The sequence below is a fragment of the Nicotiana tomentosiformis genome, chromosome 8 (genome assembly GCF_000390325.3).
Source record: "Nicotiana tomentosiformis chromosome 8, ASM39032v3, whole genome shotgun sequence".
Lineage (NCBI taxonomy): Eukaryota > Viridiplantae > Streptophyta > Magnoliopsida > Solanales > Solanaceae > Nicotiana > Nicotiana tomentosiformis.
In genome coordinates this window covers 120,306,688-120,333,201 of record NC_090819.1, presented here as the reverse complement: position 1 = coordinate 120,333,201, position 26,514 = coordinate 120,306,688, and the positions used below count along the sequence as shown (strand labels likewise).

Sequence of the window (26,514 nt, the reverse complement as noted above, 5' to 3'; positions counted from 1 at the left end):
AGGTTCATAGATGGGCAGTCTTTCATTTCCAGTGGAGGCCATGCTCAATTCCATGTCATGAGCACGAGTTGCAAGTTCTTTAAATGTGCTAGGCTTGATACGTTGCAAGATGTAGCGCAGTCCCCAATGCATGCCTTGGATGCACATATCTATGCCAGAAGCTTCACTAAGCCAGCCTTTGCAGTTGAGGCTTGCATTCCTCCAACAATTGATAAAGTCAATAACTGGTTCACCCTTTCATTGACGAGTATTTGTAAGTTTTATCATACTCACAGTACGTCTCGTGCTATAAAAGCGATTGAGGAACTCTTGCTCTAGTTGATCCCAGCTATCAATGGATCCAGCCTCGAGATATGTGTACCAATCAAAGGCATTTCCTTTTAGTGAGGGGACAAACTGCTTGACGAGGTAATCTCCATAAGTCCCAGCATTTTTGCACGTCTCAACGAAGTGCGCCACACGTTGCTTTGGATTGCCTTTGCCATCAAACGGTTGAAATTTTGGAGGTTGATAGCCAGGAGGCATTTTCAACATATCGATCCTTGAAGTATACGGCTTTGCATAGGTAAAGGAGGACTTGGAAGCAACTTCATATTTATTTTTATAGTCCCTTCAATGAACTCTTTTAGTTGATTGATTGGAATCATCCCTTCCAAAGAAACTGAAATTTCCTTAGTGGATGCAACTTGTCGTGGGGGAGGATCAATCTCTTGAACTTCTGGGAGCTTGCCAAGTGCATGGGTGGATTCTTCTTTCATCAAGATTCCCACCATGTCTGCTAGATTATCAATTCTAGTATCTTGATTTTGCATGCACTTGGTCAAGCTAGCGATTTCTTGAGTCAAGTTTGCCAACTGCTCATCCACAGACGAAACGTTTGTCACTATGGCTTGCATGATTGTTGTGGACGATGGAGAATAGCATGGATTGTCACACATATTGATCCTCGATTGACTCACGTTATGCGGTGTAAGTGGGAAAAATCTATCACTTGAAATATCGTCATCTTCCTCCATAACAGAGTTCTTGGATCCGAAGAGGTCAAGCAGAGCTAGAGTTTTCTTGATCTTTTCAGCAATATCGCTTCCTCCTTCGGGTTCATTTGTAGAGGATCTTGCTCCTTTTGAGGATGAAGATCCGAAAATAGGTGTTGATACGAACAACACTTGGAGTGCTTGTTTTCCTAAAGAGCTTGCTTTGCTCTCGTAATTGGTCCAAAACTTCCAAAGGTAACATCAAGGATGCTTTTCACATCAGCATAGAACCTGGAGTTAGCAGCCTTGGTGAATGTTGATCTGGAGTTGATTTTCTTTAAAGCCATTTCGGTGTTTTTGAACTTTGATGATTTAAAAGTTGAGATGAGAGGTAGAGATGGTGCCACCGGGCGTGCCAGAATTTGTAGACAACAAAATTGCGTAAAGAAAATAAAATCAAGACCGAAAGATATTGCAACAATCGTAGTATTGGATTTCAAGTAATATGCGTGTTACAATCTCGATGATTCCTGTGATTCTTCTTTTCTAATATAAATAAATTCAAGGGTCTTTGAGCTTGATCTTGAATCTATATTTATTTTCACGAGCGGTGATCTTGAATTCAACTAGCACGAAATTTGATTTGAACTCGTACTCCTTGAATCTTGATTTGTTCTTCGTTCTTTAGCTTGATCTTGATTTCTTGAACTTGAAGCTTGAAACTTGCAGAGAAATTTGTGGCGTTTGATCCACGAGCTCTCTCTTGCTTCTTGTTATAACTTCTGGTGTCTTTTCTGAGTTATGAAAACCCCTATTTATAGTTATGGGATGGAAGAGTTATGGTGAGAACAAACTCTTTCCGACTAATCAGATTGAAGAGTGACAACGTCGTATTTGAGTGTGCGCAAATACTGACACCATGATTGTCAAAAAAAATCGTTTACTACATTGTGTGAAACTATTTGGATTATAGAAAGTGAGGTGTACCTTGCGGAGCGAATCAGCAAGTAAGGTTCGATCCGTAGAGCTAAGATCAATCATCGGAAGTTGCAGAGCTCCCTCCATTTTTTTTTGTTTTGGAAAAATCACGAAAACAAATTCGTACAAAACCTGAAGCAGTGCCCTTAAGACTAGTACTATCAAATTTATAGTGACTAGTCTACAAGTATATGATTCACTTATGCTACTAAGGGTCGTTTGGTTGGATGCATTAGATAAAATAATATGTGCATTACCTTTGTATATTAATAATGCCTTGTTTGGTATATATTTTAAACATATGCATTAGTTATGCAAGCATTAGTTATACACTCTATTTGGTATTATCCTATGCATAACTAATGCATAGAAAATCATGATATTAATAATGCAATGGGTTTTAATGCATGCATTAGCTTAGTTATAGACAAAATTGTCCTTCTTAATTTATGCTTAGTTAAAATATGCTATTATATTAATGCAAGTTTGAAATAATCCAAATAGTGAGAAATAAAATTATATCCCTAGTAAATAAATAAATACTTAGCATTTTTTTTTATAAATAAATATTCAGTTCTATACTACAATATAGGTAGACAAATCAAATAATTTTTTTAAAAAGAAATCATATAAAAACATTCCTCGAGATAAATGATGGACTCGTTTTGAGGGCATTTTTGTAAACAAATAATTCTTTTAGAAATTGTGCAATGCTTTAATACATCAAACCAAACAATGGATAAGAAATATGCCAACATAACTAATGTCAGCATAACTAATGCAAGCATAACTAATACACCATATTCAGCATTATTCTTATGTACCCTACCAAACGACCCCTAAGCTCCATCGATGTGCGCTTTTGCATATCAGGTTCTTATACCGAATAAAAATAAAGGTTTATTAGATCGAAAGCTAGCATAATAATAAGTTATGATGAAATTTTGCTCAATTGATAACTAATTTAGAATGGAAACAAGTTGATCTATTGACAGATACATTTTAATCTCTGATGTAGAAACGTTTTTCAGTTCCGAGTCCATTAACCCACTTTACTCCGGAAAACAAAAGTGAAACAAAAAATGGTTTCGCCTGATCTAGACTTCAATTCTCGAGATTTAAAATGGACTTAAAGAGTTCAATTAGTGCTCTAAAGTCAGATATCAACTGCATATGGGTGGCAAAAGGCCTAACTGCTCGACAACAAAATGGAAACAAAAAGCCGAAGGTAAGCCTATTACAGAATATCAAGGTCAGTTTACGCATCTATCTACATGCTTTTCAAAGAATTTCCGTAATATGGGCACTTCAAAAGGAAACAATAAATATGTTACAGCCAAGCCTCAAATCGCTAATCTCACATACAAAAATTGTTAACCCAGGCATTGGCTGTTCTTTGAAAGTATGTGCTGCATCCAAATGAAAACCAGAGCAAGGGTCGAAAGAGGAAACGTCGAGGGGCCGAGCTTCAAAAATCAGTTCCGACCCAAGTTTACCATTGCCAAGAGGAGAAATTCAAGCAGCAACCTGTTAACAAATACTTCAATGCCTCTCAACTCTGGTCTCCAACGAAAAGCCACATCCAGCAAAAGGGATACATATGTTGTCACATTCTCAGACTCTACAACAACAAGGTCTATCTTCTCCTCGCAATCCTGCTTCTTCTGACTCCCCTTGAGATGCGTGCAGGAGAGGCGACTCCAGCGAGTCCATCTGGTGATAAATAATCCTCGTCTTCACTGGTGTCATCGGACCTCCACCTTGGTCCACCATTAGTTTCTAGACGCACTGTGGGAGAACCTTCTTCTTCATGACTTTTAAATTGACAATCAGCGAAATAACAAAATTAGATTAAAGCTAAGATTGGTGATCAAACCTAAGACAACAAAATGTGCTGATAGAAATTAAAGGGCTTTACAAAAATTAAGGTTTACCTCCAAGTTATATCTATCGAATCATTTAATGGTAACATCCGAGGTCTATCAGCAGCATCTGAGAGTAGACGTTTACCAGGATAATTCATGTATGAATCTTCAACTGAATCTTTTAATATGCCTCTGTTGCTGGTAAGAGAATTTACATGGTTGCCAGAAATCTGGTGAAAAATATAAGATTCCTTCTGAAACCCATTCTGAGACTTCTCTGGTGAAACTCTATATGTTTGAGAATTGCGAAGGCGGCTAATAGAAGAGTCCCTTAATGAATTCCTGGAGATCTTCATCTCAGGAGCAGGAGGATCAATACAACGACTTGCAGGGGTCGCAATCTCATCAAATCTCAATTTTTTGCCTAGGATACTTTCAGGATTAGCTGGGGAACTGGGAGAACCATAATGCCCAACTTTATAGCTAGATAGATTTAATGATCCCCCAAGTGCAGGCGGAGCATCAAGAACAGAATGTTTAACAATATCAACTCGCTGAACGAGGGTAGGATCAGTGGGAGGATTAGCCAATAAACTGGTCAAGATAGGTTCTTGAGCTTCACCATTGGGCTTCAAAGAAATGTCAACTGTGTCCTTACAAGTAACAACTTCAGGCAACTTCCCTGTCCTCACTTGTTGTTGTAAGATATTTGGTAACAACTCTACTCCCTTGTCCTAAAACATAGAAAAAAATTCAAAATATTACAACACATGCATTTCTACACATTAAAATAAATAAGACTATGACAATTGTTTAAGTAAGTCACTGTCATCATAAAAGCTGAAAAGTGATCAAAGAGAAAAACAGGAAAGGAAGATGAGAAGTCAGCTCGTTATTATATCAAAGCAATACAATGACCTTAAGTAGTAAAGGACTCAGTGATCAGAGACCTACACTGCTATGCGTCACAATTCAACTAGTTAATCCCTATCTTTTTTGCAGTTTCCCTTTCTTACCATAACTTCAACTTCTCTTGTCATGCTTTTCGTAGATTACCTCTTAGTGGTTTGTTGAGAAAGACGGGTAGGAAAGACTGGAAGTACCATATCAAAACCACCATTGCAACCTTGATATGATCTCATGCTCAGTCAAACTAGGTAACATAAAATAAAAAGGGGATACTGCTTGTATCTTCTGGTAACCATACATACTGGTCCTGGCTGCCAGCGAGATACAATCAGTAAAGGAACAATTAAGATTTAGGACATGGAAACAAATGATTTTCGTATAACAATCCAGATAATCTGTTTGAATGACAACAAGATCATTGTGTTTAGGCACACGTGTGTTCCTAACCAGAGTAGGATCTGGGTAAAAAACATTTTAAAAAAAGGTTCATGATTCACAGAGCAAACACGTACTATTCACTCTAACAAATTCCAATTCAAACACCAAAACTTGAAACTAGTAAATATTCAAACCCTATATTTGCAAAGAGAACAACAAATCAAAAAGATCAAGTTCACTTACAACCAAACAAGTTCTCCAATGATTTGTTGATTTTATCCTGTCTAAGACTTCTTCTGTGGCGGAATTTTGAGAAATGTAGTTTTCCTCCATGTCCTGAAGCTTCTGATCAATTTGGTATGCTTCAACATATCTTTGACGCTGTACGAAAAGACAGTACTACAATCGTTAGGAACCATATGAAATCTCCATCCAGATGGACAGATTACAGACAAAAGAGTACCAAAACTAATCCTGAAATCAACTCCTGCCAGTGATTATATACATATAACACAAACATTCCTTGCTTCTTTTTTTTTGAATAAAGATGGTGTCTGAAACAGCTAGTGTGCAGCTCGACTATTCCACTTGGCACCTGCTACCTCCCACCATCAGAGGTACCGGTTAATACACATACGCATAGATATGTGTCACAGGCTCAAGTAGAAGTTATCTTCTGTATGGTAAACTATATGATTTTCATCATTAATGGTTTCACATGCGTTATCATCAGTAATATAATTCAATAACTCAATTTTGCTGACCAACAAGATAATCATATTCCATTTTTCTTAATTGTTCATGTCTTCATAAAAATCCTATTCTATTTGTGATGATACTAACTCAAAACTTCAAAGAGAAATGCCTGACCAAAGTGACCAGGTTAATAGGTGGAGCTTCATTCCATAAATTTAACACTTGAAGTGAGTCACAAATTTTTTTATTTTTTTGATAAGGGAAGCGAGTCACAAATTAGACACAGGAAAAACTTAGGAATCCATCCAACATCAAGCTCGTTATTGCTTCATTGCTTGAAATACACAGTCACATACACAGGGTGAAAGAGAATGCAGTTGTAGACAACGAAGTAGTAGCATTTTTAGCAAATATGTTGTATTAAGAGCATGTTTGGCCAAGCTGCCTTATTTTGAAAAGTGCTTTTCAAGTACTTTTGGAAAAAAGTAGTTTGTGTTTGACTAATTCATTTGAGAAATGTTTTTTGCAATATTTGATGAGCAAATTTTGTTTGGCCATCATCAACATACCCAGTGTGATCCCACAAGTGGGGTCTAGGGAGGGTGGAATGTACGCAAAACAATCTTTCCAAAAAAAACGTGTTAAAAAAAAAAAAAAAAGAGTAAAAGTAAAGGTATAATTTACAACTAGTATTATTTAAAAGAGAATTGAATTTATAAACCATAAAGTAAAAATATATACATCAAAGATTTAATACATAAAATATAGTTATCCAAAGAAATAATATAGGGTATATGATATTACTTATTGTTTACATGGTTGATTCAAATATATCAATATACCTCATTCAGTATAAATTAAAAATCTACTCCATAAATCTTATTATAAAAGAAGAGATTGTTTTATAGTAAAGAGACTATTCCAAAGAAGAATAGGAGAAGGAGAATAAAAAACAATGAAGAAAGCGATGGCAGAAACAAATATTAAAAAGGATAAATTAACGAGGGTTAATTTGGGGAATGAAAATTTATGGTAAGGATATTTCTGTCTTGAAAAGTTGATTTTCTACTTGCTTTTGCTTTTTAGAAGAAGCTAGAACTTGTAGCTTCTTCCCAAAAAAAAAAAAAGAAAAACGGCTTCTGCTACTGCTCAAATGCACTTCTGAATCTTGGCCAAACACTTCAAATTTAGAAAGAAAAAAAAAAAGTGCTTTCGGCCTCCTAAAAGCTTGGCCAAACAGGCTCTAAGTTGCCTGTTTGAGGTACTAGTTGATGAAAAATAATCAGAGTGAATATAGCAAAATAGTACATCTTAACGCTTAAGGTCAAGGACTTATCTCTATAATAGTATAATAAACATGTTTAGTGCAAAATGACTATCATAACTTGTACCAAAGAGTTTGTTGTAGTTGTCAGAATGTCCCCTTGACATGCACTTATTCTTTTCTTCGATATCTAATACTCTAAATACCATCCAGAGGTCCATCACTGATAGTGCTAAATCAGTATAATTAGGCAAGTGCAAGTAGGGAGGAAAACGATCCAATACTTCTCTGGTATGGCATCCAAAATAGTTCAGAGAATCACAACTACGCTTAATGTCCCCCTCCTTCATGTTTTAATATTTTGGTTATTAATCTACATGGTAGGGGTCGATGCCAAACCCCCCGCCACTACAAGGTGGCTTTAATAAATAAATAAATAAGTTAAGTGCAAGTAGATATGGGTGAAAAGTCAACCAATCCAAAATCATCTACATTTCGCAATGTTTCTAACTGACACTCATCTGGATGGAAAAGTTAAGACTGCCTATTTCGATGGATCTTACCCAGCTTTAAAAAAACTTTCAGAAGGAAACAACATTCAAAGTCAATCCTCCAGTTACTGCCAGTACATTGCCATGAAAAATCAAGTGCAATCTGACAAAAGTCTAGTCACTAGTGGCCAACACCAAAAGGATTATTGCATAATACTCGTTTAATTTTCTTACAGGTAGTAACTAGTAAATGAGTTCGAGCGAAAGAGAAAAACATGTATGTGAGTAAATGAGCTGCCAAAATAAAAGAAATGAGTGCAACAGCAAGCTGGCAAAACTGCAGAATAGAACATGAAACCTGGATATAGAAAGAAATACCTGTAAATAGAAAACAACGAGAAGACTTCCTATGGCCGTTGAAGGATCCTCCGCAGTAAAATCCAGCAGGTATTTATGAAGATGTTTCTCCTCATCAGCATTCCATGGCAGTTCTATCATGTGGTCAACCAAGTTTCTCCTAATGCAAAGACAACAAATTTCAGTGACAAGAGTCTCCACCCAGAGACCCCACGACCAGCATTGATCCTCTACTTCAACAGAAGCACTCTGAAATTGTTCACCCCTCAACTTCTTTTCCTTGATCCTAGCACAGACCAGCCTCTGATACGTGAATGCTTCAGTCAAAAGTCCACACTCTACCCGCACACGAACACCAGTCACAGCCGCCCGAAGTGAAACTAGCTGTGTCCCGTCTTGTCCAGACCACCTCAGAACCATGAGAGCTGCATCAGGGTTTTCCCGCTCCAAGAGTACCTGAGCAACCTTCGGGTGTATTGTTGGACTTGATATTTCTGGGAGAAGTTGACAGGCTTCCTGGGATACAAGTAACTGATATTCAGCACACGCACCAGTCCAAAGACCATATAATGGCTTAAGAAGGCTCACAATGATGATTTCTTTATTTGGAAAAGGACAAATTGAAGAGACAATAACCAAATCTACTCAGGTTGTGGAAATGACAAAAGGTAAAACAGTTCATAAGATGCCCAAGAAAAAAACATAAACCGGAATCGCGTTTATCACATAAACTCTGGCCGCAGAGGAACAAAATGTGTCAAAACCCTACAAGTCAAAACGCTTACATCCTGTAAACACTCTAGCTGCTAGCCAAGTCTGATAATGGAATGTTGCAATGTGCACCTGAAGCACAAAGTGAATATCCCTCAACTTTAGAAAGGCAATCGGAGGGCAGTACTGTCTGTAAGAAGAGCATCATCTCTGATGGTCTTCCCCCAAATAGATGTCCCGCTCCCGCCCACAAAAACTCGGAAAGAATAAAAGTAAATCCAAATACTTAGTCTACTCTCCTGGACGGAAAAGATATACTTTAACATTGGGTATCCTCGTCCTTTTCCACTCACTAATTTCACTTCCGTTCAATAGCATTTGATTACATCCTAAGATCAGGCAGAGAAAGACAGTGCAAATGCACAAGTTACAACTCATTAGGAGCACAGTTGACAATAAAAAAAATTGATTTTTAATGACGACATTAAGAAAAATTGATATGAGATTATTATAAGATAACGAAGTCTACAAAATACTCTCAGAAGCTATTATTGAACAGAACTTCCATCCTTACCTTCAGAGCCAGAGCACCTTCATCATCTAAAAGGAAAAATGTAAAGGATTCCAATAGCGAGTGTCTGGTCACACCAAAAGTGGCAGCAAAATCATCAATGATATGTCTCCACTCCTCATCAGGTACTGTCCATTGCCGGTCAAACATATAATACAAGAACTTTGAAGGATGAAGGAAAAGAGAAAGGGAACAGTTCTCATAAAAAATCCACTACAAATCAACTACTTATCCAAAAAAAAGAAAACAAAAACATAAAATATATTAAATATTCAATTACAAAAGGATACAGTTGCTTGTTTTGCGACCACCAAGTCTGAACTTCCTCGTAAAAAGAGAATGTCAACAGCAGCTCGCAAATTCTCAAATGGATAGCATCCAGCCATTCCCTCTATTTTTGACCTCGAATATAAAGAACCACCATCCTTCTGCAAATAGGCAAGTGCTAACTCTTCTTCATGATCATCTACGTCTCCCTGCTCTGCTGCTTCAATATTCGAAAGAGCATCTTCAATAAAGAGAGTGGAACGATATTGTCCATTGGATTCCTCAGAATGACTTATTGAATCGGGCCATGCACGTTTAATTGCAGCTGATTTCCTTCCACTGACCAGAGCTCGCCACGATGCAAAATCTCTATGCCTAGAACTCACATTCTCCAAGAACTCATGCCTTATACACCAAATCATAATATCCACATGCTGCAGATTTGCACAGCAGTAATAATCTCATTGAGTGTAATCAAGAAGTTGTCAGACCGGCAAGATACAAAATTCAAATTGTGTAACATAATAGATACAGAAAGCAACAGTGCAGACAAAAGCTGAATAGTGATAATCACTAGCTCATCACATCATCCAGAATCTCTAGTTAATGCAAGTAGCATAAAGAAATAGTGAACCTGTGCAATTTCTTTGTGCTCATAGATGTGTTTCTTCCCCAAAAAAAAAAAGGCAAAAATAAGAAATGAAGAAGAGGTGGCTTGGGTCCACTTGCAAGAATCTGTGGAAAGCTTACCTGTTTTGTCTTTAAGATGCTCTCTTGAAGGTGGTGTAGATCATGAAGCTTTGCAGAAAGAGAACCTTTGAATGATGATTCCAAGACGTCAATGACGTTAGAGATACCACCTAACTTCACAGAGAACTTGAGAAATAAACTCAAGTTCTCTTTCAGTGCATTCATGGATAGATTATCTATAACAAAATCAAGGAACGCTATTTCCCCTTTGATAAGGAATTAGAAGTACACTACAAGCTTTAATTATTAGGATACATATCACTTGAATCTCGGTCAAAATATTGTTGAACGTCCTCTTGCACCAATCTTTGACCACCACCTCATCAAGCAAGAAAGCAATGATGGGATCACTGGACACAGCACTTTCATCCATACAAACATCTGTCACATCTGTTTGCAGTCGTTAAGACAACATAATAAAATATATAACCAACTACAAAGAAGTTAAGAGGTTCTACTCTCCTAAGTAAGAAAAGAACCATACAATCAACCACCAATTTATTCCTTTTACGGTTATCTCCTCTCACAAAGAATTAACAGAACAATAAAGAAAAAGATTAACAGCTTTTTAACTAATTTCCTTGCAAGAAAACTATTCGAAACTCAAAAGATGTTAGTCCACCACTGGCACTAATAGTATGAAAGGATACAGTGGCATATTAGAGAAACCAGATTGTTTTCCAGTGCCACATCAAACAAAGTATAAAGCCGCTGGATATCAGCAACCAGTTGTTTATCACTGTCCTCTTTCTCTTGTAATCTATCATCACATCTCTTGGAGATGAGACCTGCTTCTATGCACTCGTAATATAGGCGCAGTCGAAGTCTATCGGCATCTTTTGGTAAAGAGATCCTACATATAGGGCAAACATCACATCTCTGGCTGCATTCCTCACATAAAGAGGCATGACCGCATGAATTCAACACACTTTGTACATGTCGTCCACAACTTCTTAGATCTCTAGTTGCCCGGCAGTGCTCTACTTTGGCTTCATCACATAATTCCAATGGATCAATTGATGCCAAGTGCTTCAATGCTCCCTGCAGTGAGATCCAGTTATGAAATAATTCTATAAAAACTGGAAGGTCATCCACCCTTGCTCCTACCAACACTTAGACATTATTAGCAATCCATAATAATACTTTTCCACTAACTAACTAAACACGGAAAATAAGTGTGAAACCTACTTATTTTTCAAGAAAACATTTTTCCTCATACACAACACACAAAGGGAAAATCGGAAAGAATAACAGCAAAACCTTAGCTTGCTTAGTTGCTCCTGGGTCTCCGTCTAAGAAAAGTCACCAACTCGAAGACTAAATTAAATAACCAACTAACCAAGTAAGATCCTTCAGGGTGCCTATAGTTGTTTTCCTAGTTTTAACCCTTGATTCAAAATACGATGGTGATTCAATGATTTACTTTTGCATGCAGATTGATGCAATATACATTTACAGATGACATAGTATTGATTGACGAGACAGACGGTGGGGTTAACGCTAGACTAGAGGTTTGGAGACAGACCGTAGAGTCTAAAGGTTTCAGATTGAGCAGGACTAAAACAAGGTACTTGGAGTGCAAATTCAGTGACGCAACACATGAGGCGGATATGGAAGTGAAGATTGATACACAAGTCATCCTAAGAGAGAAAGCTCCAAATATCTTGGATCAATAATCTAAGGAAATGAGGAGATTGATGTTAGAGTGGGGGCTAGATGAAATGGAGGCTCGTATCTGGTGTCCTATGTGATAAGAAGGTGCCACCAAGATTAAAAGGTAAGTTTTATAGAGTGGTTAAAAGACCAACTACGTTATATGGGGCAGAGTATTGGCCACTCAAGAACTCACACATTCATAAGATAAAAGTAGAGGAAATGAGGATGCTTAATTGATGTATGAGCATACTAGGAGAGGTGAAATTGGGAACGGAAATATATGGGGCAAGATGGGAGTGGCCTCCATGGTGGACCAAATGAGGGAAGCGAGGCTGAGGTGCTTCGGGTATGTGAAGAGGTTCATAGATGCCCCAGTGAGAAGTGCGAGAGGTTAACACCGATAGGTCTAAGGAGAGATAGAGGTAGACCGAAGAATAATTGGGGAGAGGTTGACTAGACAGGACATGGCACATCTCAGCTTACTAAGGACATGACCCTAGATAGGTGAGCATGGAGGTCGAGAATTAGGATAGAAGATTAATAGGTAGTCAAGCGATTTCTCTCTTTTATAAAGCAGGACATGGTTCTAGTTTAGAGCACCTTATTTGTTCCCTCTTCTCCTTATTATTGTTATATTATTCTTCAATTTTATTACTATTGTTGTTGCCTTTGCTTTGGTTATATTATTATTTTTGCTACCAATACGTTTCTTTTCTTCGGTATTTTCAGCATAGCATCTTTACTCTTGTATTTTTTAAACTTATTTTGGAAACGTTTTTCTTGAGATAAGGGTCTATATTTTGGAAACGTTTTTCTTGAGATGAGGGTATATCAGAAACAGTCTCTCTATCTCACACAAGGTAGGGGTAACTAATAAGGTCTGCGTACACTCTATCCTTCCTATACCCCACATGTGGGATCACACTGGATATTATGTTGTTGATGATGATGATGCAATTCACGAAAGAAAATTGAAATAAGATAGAGTAGCCATTTGTGACAAATAATAAGTTCCAAGTACCAATATATCTTCTCGAAAGAGGAATCTTCATATTCTTTTTAGTACAAGCAGCCAACCAGGTGCTGCCCACAACTGACATATAAATAAATCCAAAATTACCCCCACTATGAAAAGTTACCATCATTCTCAAAGATAACAAATTTAGACTTTTGGAATTGCTACAAATTTCCCCACATCAACCCTATGCATTTATCTTTAGATGAAAAAAATCACAAAGATGCTTAACCAAGGAGGCAAGGATGTTTCTTCATCAAACGGTCACCACAAAAAGACTTGCCTGAACGGCTATAGAGAGGCCAACATGTAAGGAGAGGGAAGAACTCCATGACTATAAGATACAGTCAGTATCGTAATTGACTCTTTACCAGATAAACCCCATGTCAATATGAAATCTTAAAGGAAAAAAGTGTATTCCTAATAAATCTCCAATTTTATTTCTTAAAGCCGTATCCCTGCGGTGTCCTCTTTCAGCATACACACTATCCATCATTAAGGTTTTGATGAGAGCACTCTTAACGAGAAACCCTCCCAATTCCACTAGAACACCCAACTGCATCACAACAGACCTAACTCACCACATAGTTTAACCTTGACAAAGCTCGTATGTGAAAAACAGAGATTCTATTCTGCATGTCGAAACACCAGATATATTCCCTTGGAGTTGCTTAATAAGCAAAGCATATGCAAACAGCAATGCCAGTAAAAATACATGCTCAAACTGTGGAGTAACATCACAAAATAACGTATGAAGACTATTCCAAAATGGATATACAACAACAAAAACAATAACTACACTTCAATGTCAAACAAGTTCGGATCCGCTACAGGAATCATCTATGTCCATTCAACTCTAACATTTTCTAAAGACCAAGAAGCCCGTCTGGGGCCAACTTAGGATCAACAGCAGCCTACGAAACTCGGAGATAATGGGCCGCTCTAACCCTTCTCAACTTAAATACCAAGCTTAGTTCACATGGCGCAAGGCTCGAACATGTGACCTAATTCACAAGTCCTCAACCTTTGCCACTTGAACTAAACCATGAGGCTATATCCATCCAACTATAATTGGAGCCATGTCATTCCAATACTCAATAATTAGCCATAACTAAATATAGTTGGATTCCTCTAAAACTAGGGATTGTTTAAATCAAACAATATCCCAACACTGACATACAAATCTCTTACATTTATTACTACAGCACCTTTTTAGCACAGAAAAGGATTAAAAATAATGCAAATTAAGCTGTCATTAGCAAAATAGATAAACTAGGAAAACAACGAGGTGAGCAAAAGATAGATTTAAACTCAACTATTGAAAAAAATTGGAAGTGTAAGAAGGTGTTTGTAAGTGAAAATGAGGTGTTTAACGTTACCTGGACACGGCGACAAGTGTAATTGGGAGGACGAGGTGGAGGAGAAGACCGGAGACCTGAACCGACGGCAATAGAGTGAGGAAGTACAGAGGATTCGTCGAATCTTCTTCTCTCCATTGGTTGAAAATTTGAGGAAGTGGTGAGAAAGAAAGAAACCTTTACGGTTGTAGTATGAATGTGAGATGAGATTTTTGAAGCGTAACTTTCAGAGTTTCAGCTGTCGTTGCCGGTGACGGAGGAGAAGAAGAGAGGGTTTTTGAAACACTTTTCGAGTGTGCGCTTTCCTTTCCCCTTTCTACTGCTGCTTATTTTTCTTTTTCTTATTCTCTTCTTTCATAACTAATATGGGCCAATAAATCGCGATTTTCAAATGCTACTGATAAATTACAGAATAGTAAATCGCATAAATGCCGTCTTATAAATCACATACTTTATAAATCGCGAATTGTTATAAGAAAAATCAAATTATGGTGGATGTCTAATCTTCCTACATGATTTTCTCAAATGCTTAATGACATATTCAATGACATATTTTTCTTCACTTTTAATATCTATATAAAGGTCTTGTAATAGATAAGAAAATACACACAAATAAAGAAGAAAATCTCTTCCTTCTCTCTATCTCCATTTCTTGTTCATGTTTTACTAAATTGCTTTTATTTCATATAACAACATGTCTTGTTCATATTTTACTAAGTTGCTTTTATTTTATAACACGTTATCAGCACGATGCCCTAATCAATTGAGTTACTTACATCTACAAAATTGTCCTACATCATAAAAGGCATGTTCCTGCTGTGCCTAATATTCATCTTGAAGAGATAAGCTTTTTTTTCTCATTTAGCAATTTCAAGGAATGGTATCAAACATAACTGAAGTAACAATAAGGTTGAGCAGACCAGTACACTGTGATAAGGCATATAATGCTAATGCTAAGATACGATTTCTAATCCTTTTTAATTAATTTATTTTCTTATTCGTTTTTCTCATAGGTTTTTTATTTGTTATGAAAGTTTTCAATGCTAAATATTTTCTTCTTACAAATCCATTCATATTCTTAAGTGTTTTACTTTATAAACGAAAATACTTAAATATAAACTAATTACTTCTCCATGTTTTACTTATTTTATTTTGTTGCATTATCAATATCCATTTCAATGAACGAGTTTCTAATATTTGTTGTAAGTTTGGTCTGATCTTTTTCATCTCGTATCTTGGTTATATAGATCTTATTATAAGAATCAGAAGTATATAATGATGCAGCCAAGAGTTACGTACTAAACCAAAGACCAAAAGAAGTACAAGAAATTGGGGAGCTACTACAGCTTTTGCAAAGTCATTTGAGGAACTTTGGTTCCTTAGTTAAAAAAAAAAAAGAAGCAAGAACCTTATGTAAAGTTTCCCTTAACTGAACGTTTTACTATAAAATATATGCTTGACCATCATGCGCCATTCTGACTTTTGAAAAGGTAATGTGAGGTAAGTTTCTCTCGGGTAATCTTAATAGCACAACTAGCATACGTTATTGATAAATAAATATACGATCCAAATGGAAAAATATTTTGAATTAGCATTGGCCGATCAAAACTTTTAATTCTCGTATATTGAAAAATTGAGTGAGTTTGTATCTCTGCAATCCAATTTTTCATTATTTGTACACGATATTCTTAGTACACTCCATTAAATATAAAAAAAGGGTTTAGTTTCCTGTGACTTAAAATACATAACTGCTCCTATTTTATAACTGATGTGGGAGGCAACAAGATGGTAGAGTCATTCCAGTATTGACTTTTTCTTTAATGTTAAAAATATTGTCAATGATTTTTTTCAATTAAAGGTTCTGCTATATCTCTGTATTTTTCTAGAGAGCATAATACTTAGTTTTCATAAAAGTCCATGGTAACTAGTAATACTATATTATTTTATTTGATACATTATTTTTCTTTAATGTTCTAGTCATATCACTTTCATCTTGAAGTAAGCTTATTGCAGCAAATACCACATGTGAATTTTCAATATTATTTTGTATTTTCATATATCTGTTTGATACTAATTACTTAGCTGATTTGAGTAAACGAAAGTCTATTGTTGAGAATTATATCCAAATGACATTATGAATAGTTTAACTCAAGAGGTAAACATTGCCTTCACAATAATAATAATAATAATAGTTCTTCAAAATGTGAAGGTAATGTTTACCATCAAGTTGGTATGCAAAATAATAAAGCTCGCCGCCGATTATGATACATACATTGAAGAAAATGTGACTTGTGATAAGCATTGAGAATGCAGACCCATTCCTAAATGTGAATATTGTAATATGTGATAAAAGTAATGAATAAATACATGCAATGCATGATTGGATGAATAGCACATAACTCACCTCTGAGGGAGATTTGAGTAAAATAAAGAGAATAAATATTATTGTGTGGTTACATGAATATGTCATTGGTCGCGTACATGTGATACACCAAAAAATATTTTGTTGTGCCTTCTCCATGAAGGAGATATTTACTATATGAATGGTGTGACAAAAGATCTTGTAGTACAAAAGTTGTTAAGAGCTCCGAAAAAATTAATTTGTTACTACCCAGATGAATAAAAGTATTCACGACATTGATATTGCAAAGTCTCAAAAGAAACTTTTTGAGTTTCAAATGTATAAGTCAAAGTGGTTGGCATATTGAGATTATAAATGAAAGAAATATTGAATATTTTCATATTTCTATAATCATAACGGATAAATATGAAAGATTACCCGATTTTTTTTAGTTGTACTACACAAATATAAGCATGATGATGGAATCATATGTCACAAGTAAACTAGAGGTTTACTAAAACAAATATTAGTTGGCATGATCGGTTGACCATCTCGGTTCAATTATAATGCGAAAAATTAATTGAGAATTACATTGACATATATTGAAGAAATATAAGATTCTTCAAGAATTCTCTTGTACTGCTTATTCTCATGATATATCAGTTAAAGTTGGGATTGAATCCTTTGATTTCTGGAACTAATAAAAGGTGATAAATATATGGGTCCAGTCACCTACCATGTCGATCGTTTACTATTATATGATTTTAATAGAATCATCTATTCTTTGGTTACATGTGCATTTGTTATCAACTTGTAGTTTGGCTTTTTCCAAGATTGATTGCTCAAATTATTAGAGCACAGTTCCAAAATATAAATTATGATTATTTATCTTGATAATATTGGTTTAAATCCAAGTTGGTTTAGCAGAAATTGTATGCCTCCAATTATAGCTAAACTATTAGTTATGAGAACAAAATTTCTAAAATAAAATTTGGTATGTGATGTATTATTTAATATACAACAGCACTTGTACGCATCTAGCCAAATTAAGATAAGTTCTCCCTATCACAATCGGTTCAGGGTCAGGAACCAAATAATTTCCATCTAGAAATATGAATGTGCTATATGATTTAATTGTTCCACCACAATGTACAAAGATGGATCCTCAAATAAGGTTAGGGATATGTGTCGGTGATCCCAACAATAGGGGGAGAAAATGGGCAGCTGAAAAAGTAATGCATATAATGAATTATTATGAGTACATCTAGATCCTCGTATGAGAAAATGTGAACTTGAAGTTCAAGTGGTAATTCATTTACAAAATATTGCCAGACGTATTTGCTGACCCAAAACTAAATGTCATATTCAACTGCTAATGCTCCAAATAAAATAAAGTTCATAATGAATAGAGTCTATGGCATGCATGAAGCATAATAAACTAATCGGTTCCAAAGATAAAACTCCTTGAAGAAGGAGAGGAGCAAATGTTCAAGATGGTCATAATAAGGAGGCAAGTGCTCTAGAAGAGCACCACGACATAACACTTCATAAGACCTCATGGGAGAGGCTCAGGTACCTGAAAATAATAAGATAAAGAGATCTCAATAAGTTATGTCTTTATTGGGTAATAGTAGAACCGATATAAAATGATCGTCGACGATATTGTTAATATAATATAGCGCTCAATATTATTAATATTGACGAGGATCTTGAGCTCAAATTTATCATAAAATTTGGACAGATAAATGATTGGCCAAATAAAAAATACGCAATAAAAATTAATTTCACCTGAAAAATATAAAGTTGGATGGATAGTCCCAACACCTGAAAGTATAAAGCCAATGGAGGTATAAATGCGTTCTTGTGCGGAAAAAAAAAGGGCAAGTCGATAAACATAAAGACGACTTGTGTCACAAGAAAATTTGTAAATATTCTGGCATTGATTATATAGAGACATGTTCTCCTGTGGTGGATGTCGCCATTTCAGGTTTTAATCTGAAAATACAAGAAAAACGTGATATGCGTATAATGAAAATTATTGAAGGATTTAAATTGTTCTGAAGCATATTAAGGTTTCCAAGAAATTTATTAAATAAAGCTTCAAAAATCCTTATACGGATTGAAACAATCAGGGCGCATGTGATATAGTCGCCTGAGTGAGTACCTGTTGAAAGAAGGGTACAAGAAGGATTCAATTTGTCCTTGTATCTTTATAAAAAGATATAGATCTAAATTTATTATAATCACCGTGTATGTTGATGATTTAAATATCATTGAAATTCCTAGGGAGCTTCCTAAAGCAGTATACTATTTAAAGAAAGAATTTGAAATGAAAGATCTTGGAAAGACAGAATTTTGTCTTGGTCTACAAATTGTGTATATGAAAGATGGAGTTTTTGTCCATCAATCAACATATACTAAAATAATTTTAAAGCGATTATATATGGATAAAGCACATCCATTCCGACCTCATGAAAATAATGAAGAGCTTATTGGTCCCGAAGTACCATATATTAGTGTAATTGGTGCACTAATATATCTTTCTAATATTACAAGGTCTGACATAATTTTTTCAGTTAATGTCTTAACAAGATATAGCTCTGCTCCTACAAGGAGACATTGGAATGGAATCAAACACATATTGCGGTATCTAAAAGGGACTACCGATATGAGATTATTTTATGGCAATGATTGTAGTCCCGATCTTGTTGGTTATGCCGATGCTGGGTATTTATATGACCCACACAAAACTCGATCTCAAACAGGCTATGTGTTTACATATGGAGGCACTGCCATATATTGGCGATCGACTAAGCAATCAATCGTGGCTACTTCATCTAATTATGTTGAGATAATTGTTATTCATGAAGCAAGTCGAGAATGTTTATGGTTGAGGTCTATAATATACCTTATTCGAGACAAATATGGTTTGAAATGTGACAAACTACCCACAATTTTGTATGAAGATAATTTAACATGCATAGCCCAATTGAAGGGAGGATTTATAAAGGGGATATGACAAAGCAAATTTCACCAAAGTTATTTTTCACACATGATCTTCAAAAGAATGATGATATCAATGTGCAACAGATCCGTTCAAGTGATAATATGGCTAATCTGTTCACCAAATCTCTACCGACGTCAACCTTCAAGAAACTAGTGTACAAGATTGGGAGCGAAGGCTCAAGGATGTGAATTGATGCTCTCATCAGGGGGAGTTAATACGCGTTGTACTCTTTTTCCCTTATAAGGTTTTGTCCCACTGGGTTTTCCTTGCAAGATTTTTAACGAGGCAACCAAAAGGCGTATTTCTAAATATGTGTACTCTTTTTCCTTCACTAGAATTTTTTTTCCCATAGGGTTTTTTCCTAATAAGGTTTTAACGAGGCACATTATCTATGGACATCCAAGGGGGAGTGTTATAAGAAAAATCAAATTTTGGTGGATGTCTACTCTTCCTCCATGATCTTCTCAAATGCTTAATGACATATTCAATGACATATTTTTCTTCACTTTTCATGCTTATATAAAGGCCTTGTAATAGATAAGAAAATACACACAATTGAAGAAGAAAATCTCTTCCTTTTCTCTATCTCCATTTCTTGTTCATGTTTTACTAAATTGCTTTTACTTCATATAACAACATGTCTTGTTCATGTTTTACTAAGTTGCTTTTATTTTATAACACAAGTCTAATAATTGCATTGTTGTAATGCGATATTTTCCAGGACTGAGCCTTTATTAACGACTTCCATTTATTCTTTTCATTATGGCTTATCCTCAAATTACATTCAACAAACACTTTTATATTTCCTTAAAGGCATCACATCACTAAAATTATTAAGCCAAAATAATTACACATTTTTCGAAAAAATTCACAACACTAGCATATTAGAACATTCAAGATTTGATTTTCTTCTAATTGAATGTATTTTTATTGATACCGTTATTATTAACATACCGATAACAGAAAAATAATTTTGAAAATCAAATCATTAGCCCATATTATCGTAAATAATTAGGTAGAGTGTTATGAATAATCTAGCCCAGCCCAATATGGATACCGACAAGTAGGGGTGTATAAACCAAACCAGAAAACCGCACCAAATCGATTAAAAATCCGATTAGATTTGGTTTGGTATTGAGTAAAAAAACCCGAACTAAACCGACATATAAATATATAGTTTTTTATATATAATTTTAAGACTTTATATAGAATTTTATTTAAAAATATCTAGAAATATTTGAGATCCTCTCATGGGATATAATATATAGAACTATAAAATGCATTCATTTTTATTTACTTTAACTAATAGACTGTATCACTTTCTTATTATGTGTTATTGAAATGCATCAATCATCTCTTTATTCTTTCATATTCATATATCAAGATTTATTATATGTTTTTCGAATTTGAAGTGGTATTTCGATAATCTAAAATTTCATAGAACATATCATTATTTAGGTACCATATTGATTTTTATGTTTAATTATTAAATTTGGTTAACCCTGAAAGCATACATCAACCAAAAATTATTGGTAAACGACTAAAAAAATAAACTATTATGTGTTACTAAAACAAATTCTCCCATAAGATTACTTTAATAGGTCATATGTTTGTTATTTTTTTTTTAAATTTTTAGTAAACATATATATATTCACTTCTCAAAATTTTATCTATAACTTTAATAATGCAAGATTGAAATAATATTCATGTAACAAAAAAAGCCGAAAAACCCGAAAAATCCGACAAAATCGGACCAATCCAAACCGATATAATTGGTTTGGTTTGGTTTTGATAAAATCTGAACCAACCCGGTTTATGTACACCCCTACCGACAAGGATGTCACACAAATTAATATTGGGCCGAGAAGAAGCAACTGGGTCAGGCTTTCACAAAGGTTACTCTGGGATTCAGACTGAGGGCACTTTGAATTTAAATAGTACATGGTAACACTATCAGTAGGCTATCGTGAATTATGTCCAAAGGTATTTTTGGTATCTTCCCATCCCCAATTATGTCCTTTCTTCTTAGCTTTATGTTGCAATCTTTTTTACTCTAGTTAGTGTTTGCTTTGTAATTTCAGTTTAGTGTTTAATATAATCGGTCAGTTCTATTGAAAGAGAGTTGTTGTCTACTTTTAATTTGTTACATAGAGGAGGCGGACAGAAAAGCTAAATATCTTTTTCTTTCTCCCACCTAGGAAAGCACTTTTAGGAGGCTGATGTTATTTCTTTGGTAGGTTTAACGCGAGTAATATAAATCAAAGACGCAATCATAAACTATTCTCCAGTAGTAGTCCGCCTTTTTAGTAAGGGAATATACATTTACCTATCTCTGCTTTTGCTTACTTTAACACTTTTTACTGCCATCCTGGTTGCATAGGAGGATTATCGCCTATTGAGCAATTTGGTTAGTGCAATTGACTAACCAAATTGCAATTGATGATAATCCTTGCATGATTGATTTGTCAAATAACATTGACTAGACCACTTGTGATCAAGGGACAATGGCAAGGATACAGAAAACTTCTTTGTTATACAGTCAAGCCTTTATTTTTTGACTGTGATAGTGGAATATTATTATAGATGACACATATTATAACATTACATAAAAATCGATTCCGAAAAAAATTAGGCTTTTATAGTGAATGACTGGTATATAAAGATGTTATAGAAAAATCTGACTGTATTAATACATTTTTTTCTTGCGTATCCATGTAATAGCTTGGAGGTAGCTCATTCTCGATTAATTTAGAGGCGGATTCAGGATTTAAATTTTATGAGTTCAACCTTTAAGACTCTTAGAGGCGGATTTAGGATTTAAATTTTATGAGTTCGACCTTTAAGACTCTTAGCATTGAACTCATTATACTTTTAAACTTATGAATTCAGACCTACCATTTGTTGCAATTTTAATAAATTTTTATTCATAAATTTATATTCCACGTCAAAAATTATGGGTTCAGATGAACCTAGAGCCACTACTCTACGTCCGCCTATGCCGGTCATCAAGATTGACTTGTCATGCAATTATAGATCATTTGAATGAATTTGTGTTGGAGTGTTTTTTTTTTCCCCCTCAGACAAGCGAAAGCCAACACCACTTCTAGCAAAATATGTTCAAAACGAATTATTCTAACTAAAATCAAAGCAACTATCCTAGAAGCAAAACAAAAATCAAAACCTTTTTTTAATCCAAATTGCTATAAAATAAATTATTAGTACTATATATAAACAGAGAAGTTAGAACATTGTAATTAACAATTCAGTTTATTCGACTTTCTGTTTTTAAATTGTAACACCAAGTTTATTCTATTCTACAGATTTGCTGGTTCAATTCAATGATGCGAGCTCAATCCCTCTTTTCTTTTCTTTTCATTTTGTTTAGTTAAACCTATCTTCTAAACCTTTTGAAGCAAAGAGAGAAGATCGCGAGATGTTTGAAGCATGATTAAAGAGGTGGTCAATGTGTTATTCAATCAACTACATGTTAATCTCAAAGAAAATCAACTATACGAATGATCTATAGCAATTCCGCTTTAGTCCAATCAATATTTCGAGGGCCCTGAATTTAGAAGATTCATGATATCATAGTTTATATTCACTGAGAATCAACCTATCGCAAATTTTCATCTAAAGAAAAGTATATTCATTAGTGTGAGAAGATCAAAGAAAATCACTGATGAAAACGCCAGCACTGTATGCAGATCAAGATTTTCCCCGTGCAATCTCATGACTTATTTCCGCCGTGATCAAAGAAGTCACAAAAAAGTAGACCCAATGTAGTTCACCCTCTTTTCCAACCCTGCACATAGCAAAGCTTCATGCACTGGAACTGCCCCTTCGACGAGAAAATCCAATCTATAATCTAGACCTCGCGCCATAAAACGTAAGCCTTTCATATATCAACCGACAAGAAAAACCAACTAAGACATCCATCACTTCCTTAACGAACTCTTAGATTACCAGAAATCAATAAAACAGCCTCAAGCTATAGATGGAAAAACACCATAGTAAAAAGGAGTCCTACCTTAACATAAACCACGTATTGAAGCAACCTACCAAATGCTACAGAACTATGATTCGGTGGATTGATTTTTCAACTAAGTTCCTCTCTGTGGGCAGGCAAACAACAGCCCTTGAAGGGCAAGAGGGATCAGCCCCAAGACCTATTCATCTTCACATTGTATTTGCTTTCCTAGAAAAACCATTTCCCATTCATTATAAAGGGAATTAATGTCACACAGTCACAGGAAACACAAAAACAGCTCGAGTTTCATACAAGGTGATCAGGACAACCATTTAAGAGTAAGCAATATGGAGGTGTTTTGACAGGATATCAACTCCTCCTATGGTGCTTAAGGCTAGATGTCTTCTATGGTTGTATAGTTGGCATATCTTAGTTCCTAATGACTGTCATATGAAGTTTTTTTATTTTGTCACCTCTTTCCGACAAGAGTAGGTTGCTCTAGTGGTGAGCACCCTCCACTTCCAACCAAGAGGTTGTGAGTTCGAGTCACCCCAAGAGCAAGGTGGGGAGTTCTTGGAGGGAGGAAGCCGAGGGTCTATCGGAAACAGCCTCTACCCCAGGGTAGGGGTAAGGTCTGCGTACACACTACCCTCTCCAGACCCCACTAGTAGGATTAGACTGGGTTGTTGTTGTTGTTGTTGTTCTTTAAGTACTCTCTTTTGTACACCTTGCATCTTCTGGATGCCATATATAAAATTCCGCTTACTTTATCAAAAAAAGAAGAAGAAAGAATAAGCAATATGGAAGTACGAAGAAGGAGAAGCATTACATAGAGCAATAACATTAACTCTGTGGGATCATACATTCCATTGTCCCTTTTATATGGAAATGGTATGTATATATATATACACACACACATACACACCAACGTACCAGTCAAAGATGTCAACTACGGGCCCGGAAGGAACGTAGAATATATCTTCAATGAAACGGTCAAGAGAACACACCTCTTACCATGCTTAGGAGGAGAGAAGAGTCAAAATATCATAAAGCCAGAGGAGGAAAGTGAACAAGAGACTGGAGTTCGGAGGGAAGTGAGAACACACCTCTTACCTATAATATAAATTTCAATTAATTATATATATGTGCAATATGTATGTTTTTGTACATATTTTGTATTCAAAATCATAAAATATACTTAACCTCCATATTATATAACAGAAATTTCATAAAAATACGAGATGTAACTAAATACATCATTTATAAATGAAAAGCATAAAGAGCCTCAAAATTTCCAAGTTTCTGAAAGGTTCAAAACTAACATTTCTGTTCCTCTATAACCAGCAGCCTAGTTACAAATTAGTATGTATTCTGACGGGGGAGGTTGAGGGGAGGGCACAGAGATATGCAGAAGATGCTGCTATATTTGTGGATCAAGCACTGATGGTCTGGTGAAGTACAATGATAGTAAAGAGGTATATTGTTCTTAAGAGCAAGAATCTAAGTGCATGCACCATTTTAATAAGTTAGACTGCAAAGAGGAAAGAAAGTTGATGGGGAACGCAGAATTCCTGATACTACAGAAGCTGTTGTTTTGATCCTTCATTGTTTGCTTCATCCTACTTTTCTTTATACACCAAATGGAAAGATTTTTGCTTTCTATTTATAGGTTAAATCTCTTACCTCCCTCTTACGCAGGAACAGGCTGGGCGAATCTTCCGATTAGGAAATAATCTCGAAGAGCAGGAGATTACTCATCAGAGCTAGTAACAGAATAAATGGATGATCTTCTTCATTTTTCCTTTCCTGGTCTTGCTAGTTCTAATAGACTCAAGTATGTTCTATAACCAAAACTGGTACAGTCAGACATCTCTATGACAACATCCCTATATAACAACACTTCTCTATAAAAGCCAAGCTTTTTCGGAACCAATTTTTATGTTATGTTATAATATATGTTCTCTATAACGGCACTTCACTATAACATCCAAAAATATTCGGAACAAACGAGGGTGTTATAGAGAGGTTTGACTGTATACTTGAATAAACACACATTCTATATTCAAGTTTGACTGACATATTTTACCCGATAAATCAATATATACTAAGTTAGAAAAAAGAAATCCAATCCTTCCCAGTCACATAAGCATGATGCACTTAATTTCAATAACCAAAAGGAGATAGAGTTTACTAATCCTGCTAGATCATAAGGAAATAATCTCCCCATTGAAATCACGGATGAGGAGTGCTTAAAAGCCATAAATTAACTAATACACACTGTAGTATTTTCGGCACTAATACGTAAGACTGTCTGAAAGTAGAGTTTAGTATACTGCACCAATACTGTCCAGATATCAAGATGCATTAAGACTTTGACAAAATATATGGCAAAGTTTCACTGCACACCGTAGAGAACACAGCTTGCAAGTATAAACGTCATTCGACCAAATCTTGCACTTCGAAAATCTATAAACAAACTTTCTAATTTCATGATCCCTATGAATTCTGTACGTTTCTATCATATGATTGCCACAGAACTTCAACGAGCAGAAAACAGTATGTACATCATTCTTTGGAGGGCACGAAACATCTCAAGGCAACATTAATTTACATGCTATCTTCGATAAAAATTAATACTTGCCTTTCTTTTGCAATATCCAAAGAAAAAAATTCCCCTAGCATAATTTCGTCAGTGACACGAAAGTTATCCTCAAGTCTTAATCATGACTCATGCAAATCAAGAAGTATGTTCAGAAAGCACATAAATTGTTCACCCTTTGTCATCTGTAGCTCCAGACAAGCTGGAGATCTCCTTCCCAATATAGGAAAGCAAGCAGCATCTCCACTGACATTCGCGGAACAGAATCAATTTGTGAACAAATAATGACCCCTGCCCCCAAACAGAGTCTGGAAGCCTGTCAAGCCACATTATGAGGGAAAATCAAATAACAACAGAAAG

The 26,514-nt window shown here is 35.4% G+C and overlaps 1 protein-coding gene across 1 annotated transcript; it reads right to left on the bottom strand.

The window, feature by feature from the left end:
- Nucleotides 1-3,161: 3,161 nt before the first annotated feature.
- On the bottom strand, nucleotides 3,162-14,585 carry LOC104087284 (E3 ubiquitin-protein ligase HOS1). Its single transcript, XM_009591697.4, has 10 exons — nucleotides 14,262-14,585; nucleotides 10,862-11,252; nucleotides 10,467-10,601; nucleotides 10,212-10,387; nucleotides 9,485-9,895; nucleotides 9,198-9,356; nucleotides 7,934-8,428; nucleotides 5,348-5,485; nucleotides 3,887-4,551; nucleotides 3,162-3,766 (listed from the first exon to the last, which is right to left on the bottom strand). The coding sequence occupies exons 1-10, from the start codon at nucleotides 14,376-14,378 to the stop codon at nucleotides 3,589-3,591; spliced, it is 2,865 nt and encodes a 954-aa protein (XP_009589992.1). The 5' UTR covers nucleotides 14,379-14,585; the 3' UTR covers nucleotides 3,162-3,588.
- Between the last annotated feature and the right edge of the window lie 11,929 nt (nucleotides 14,586-26,514).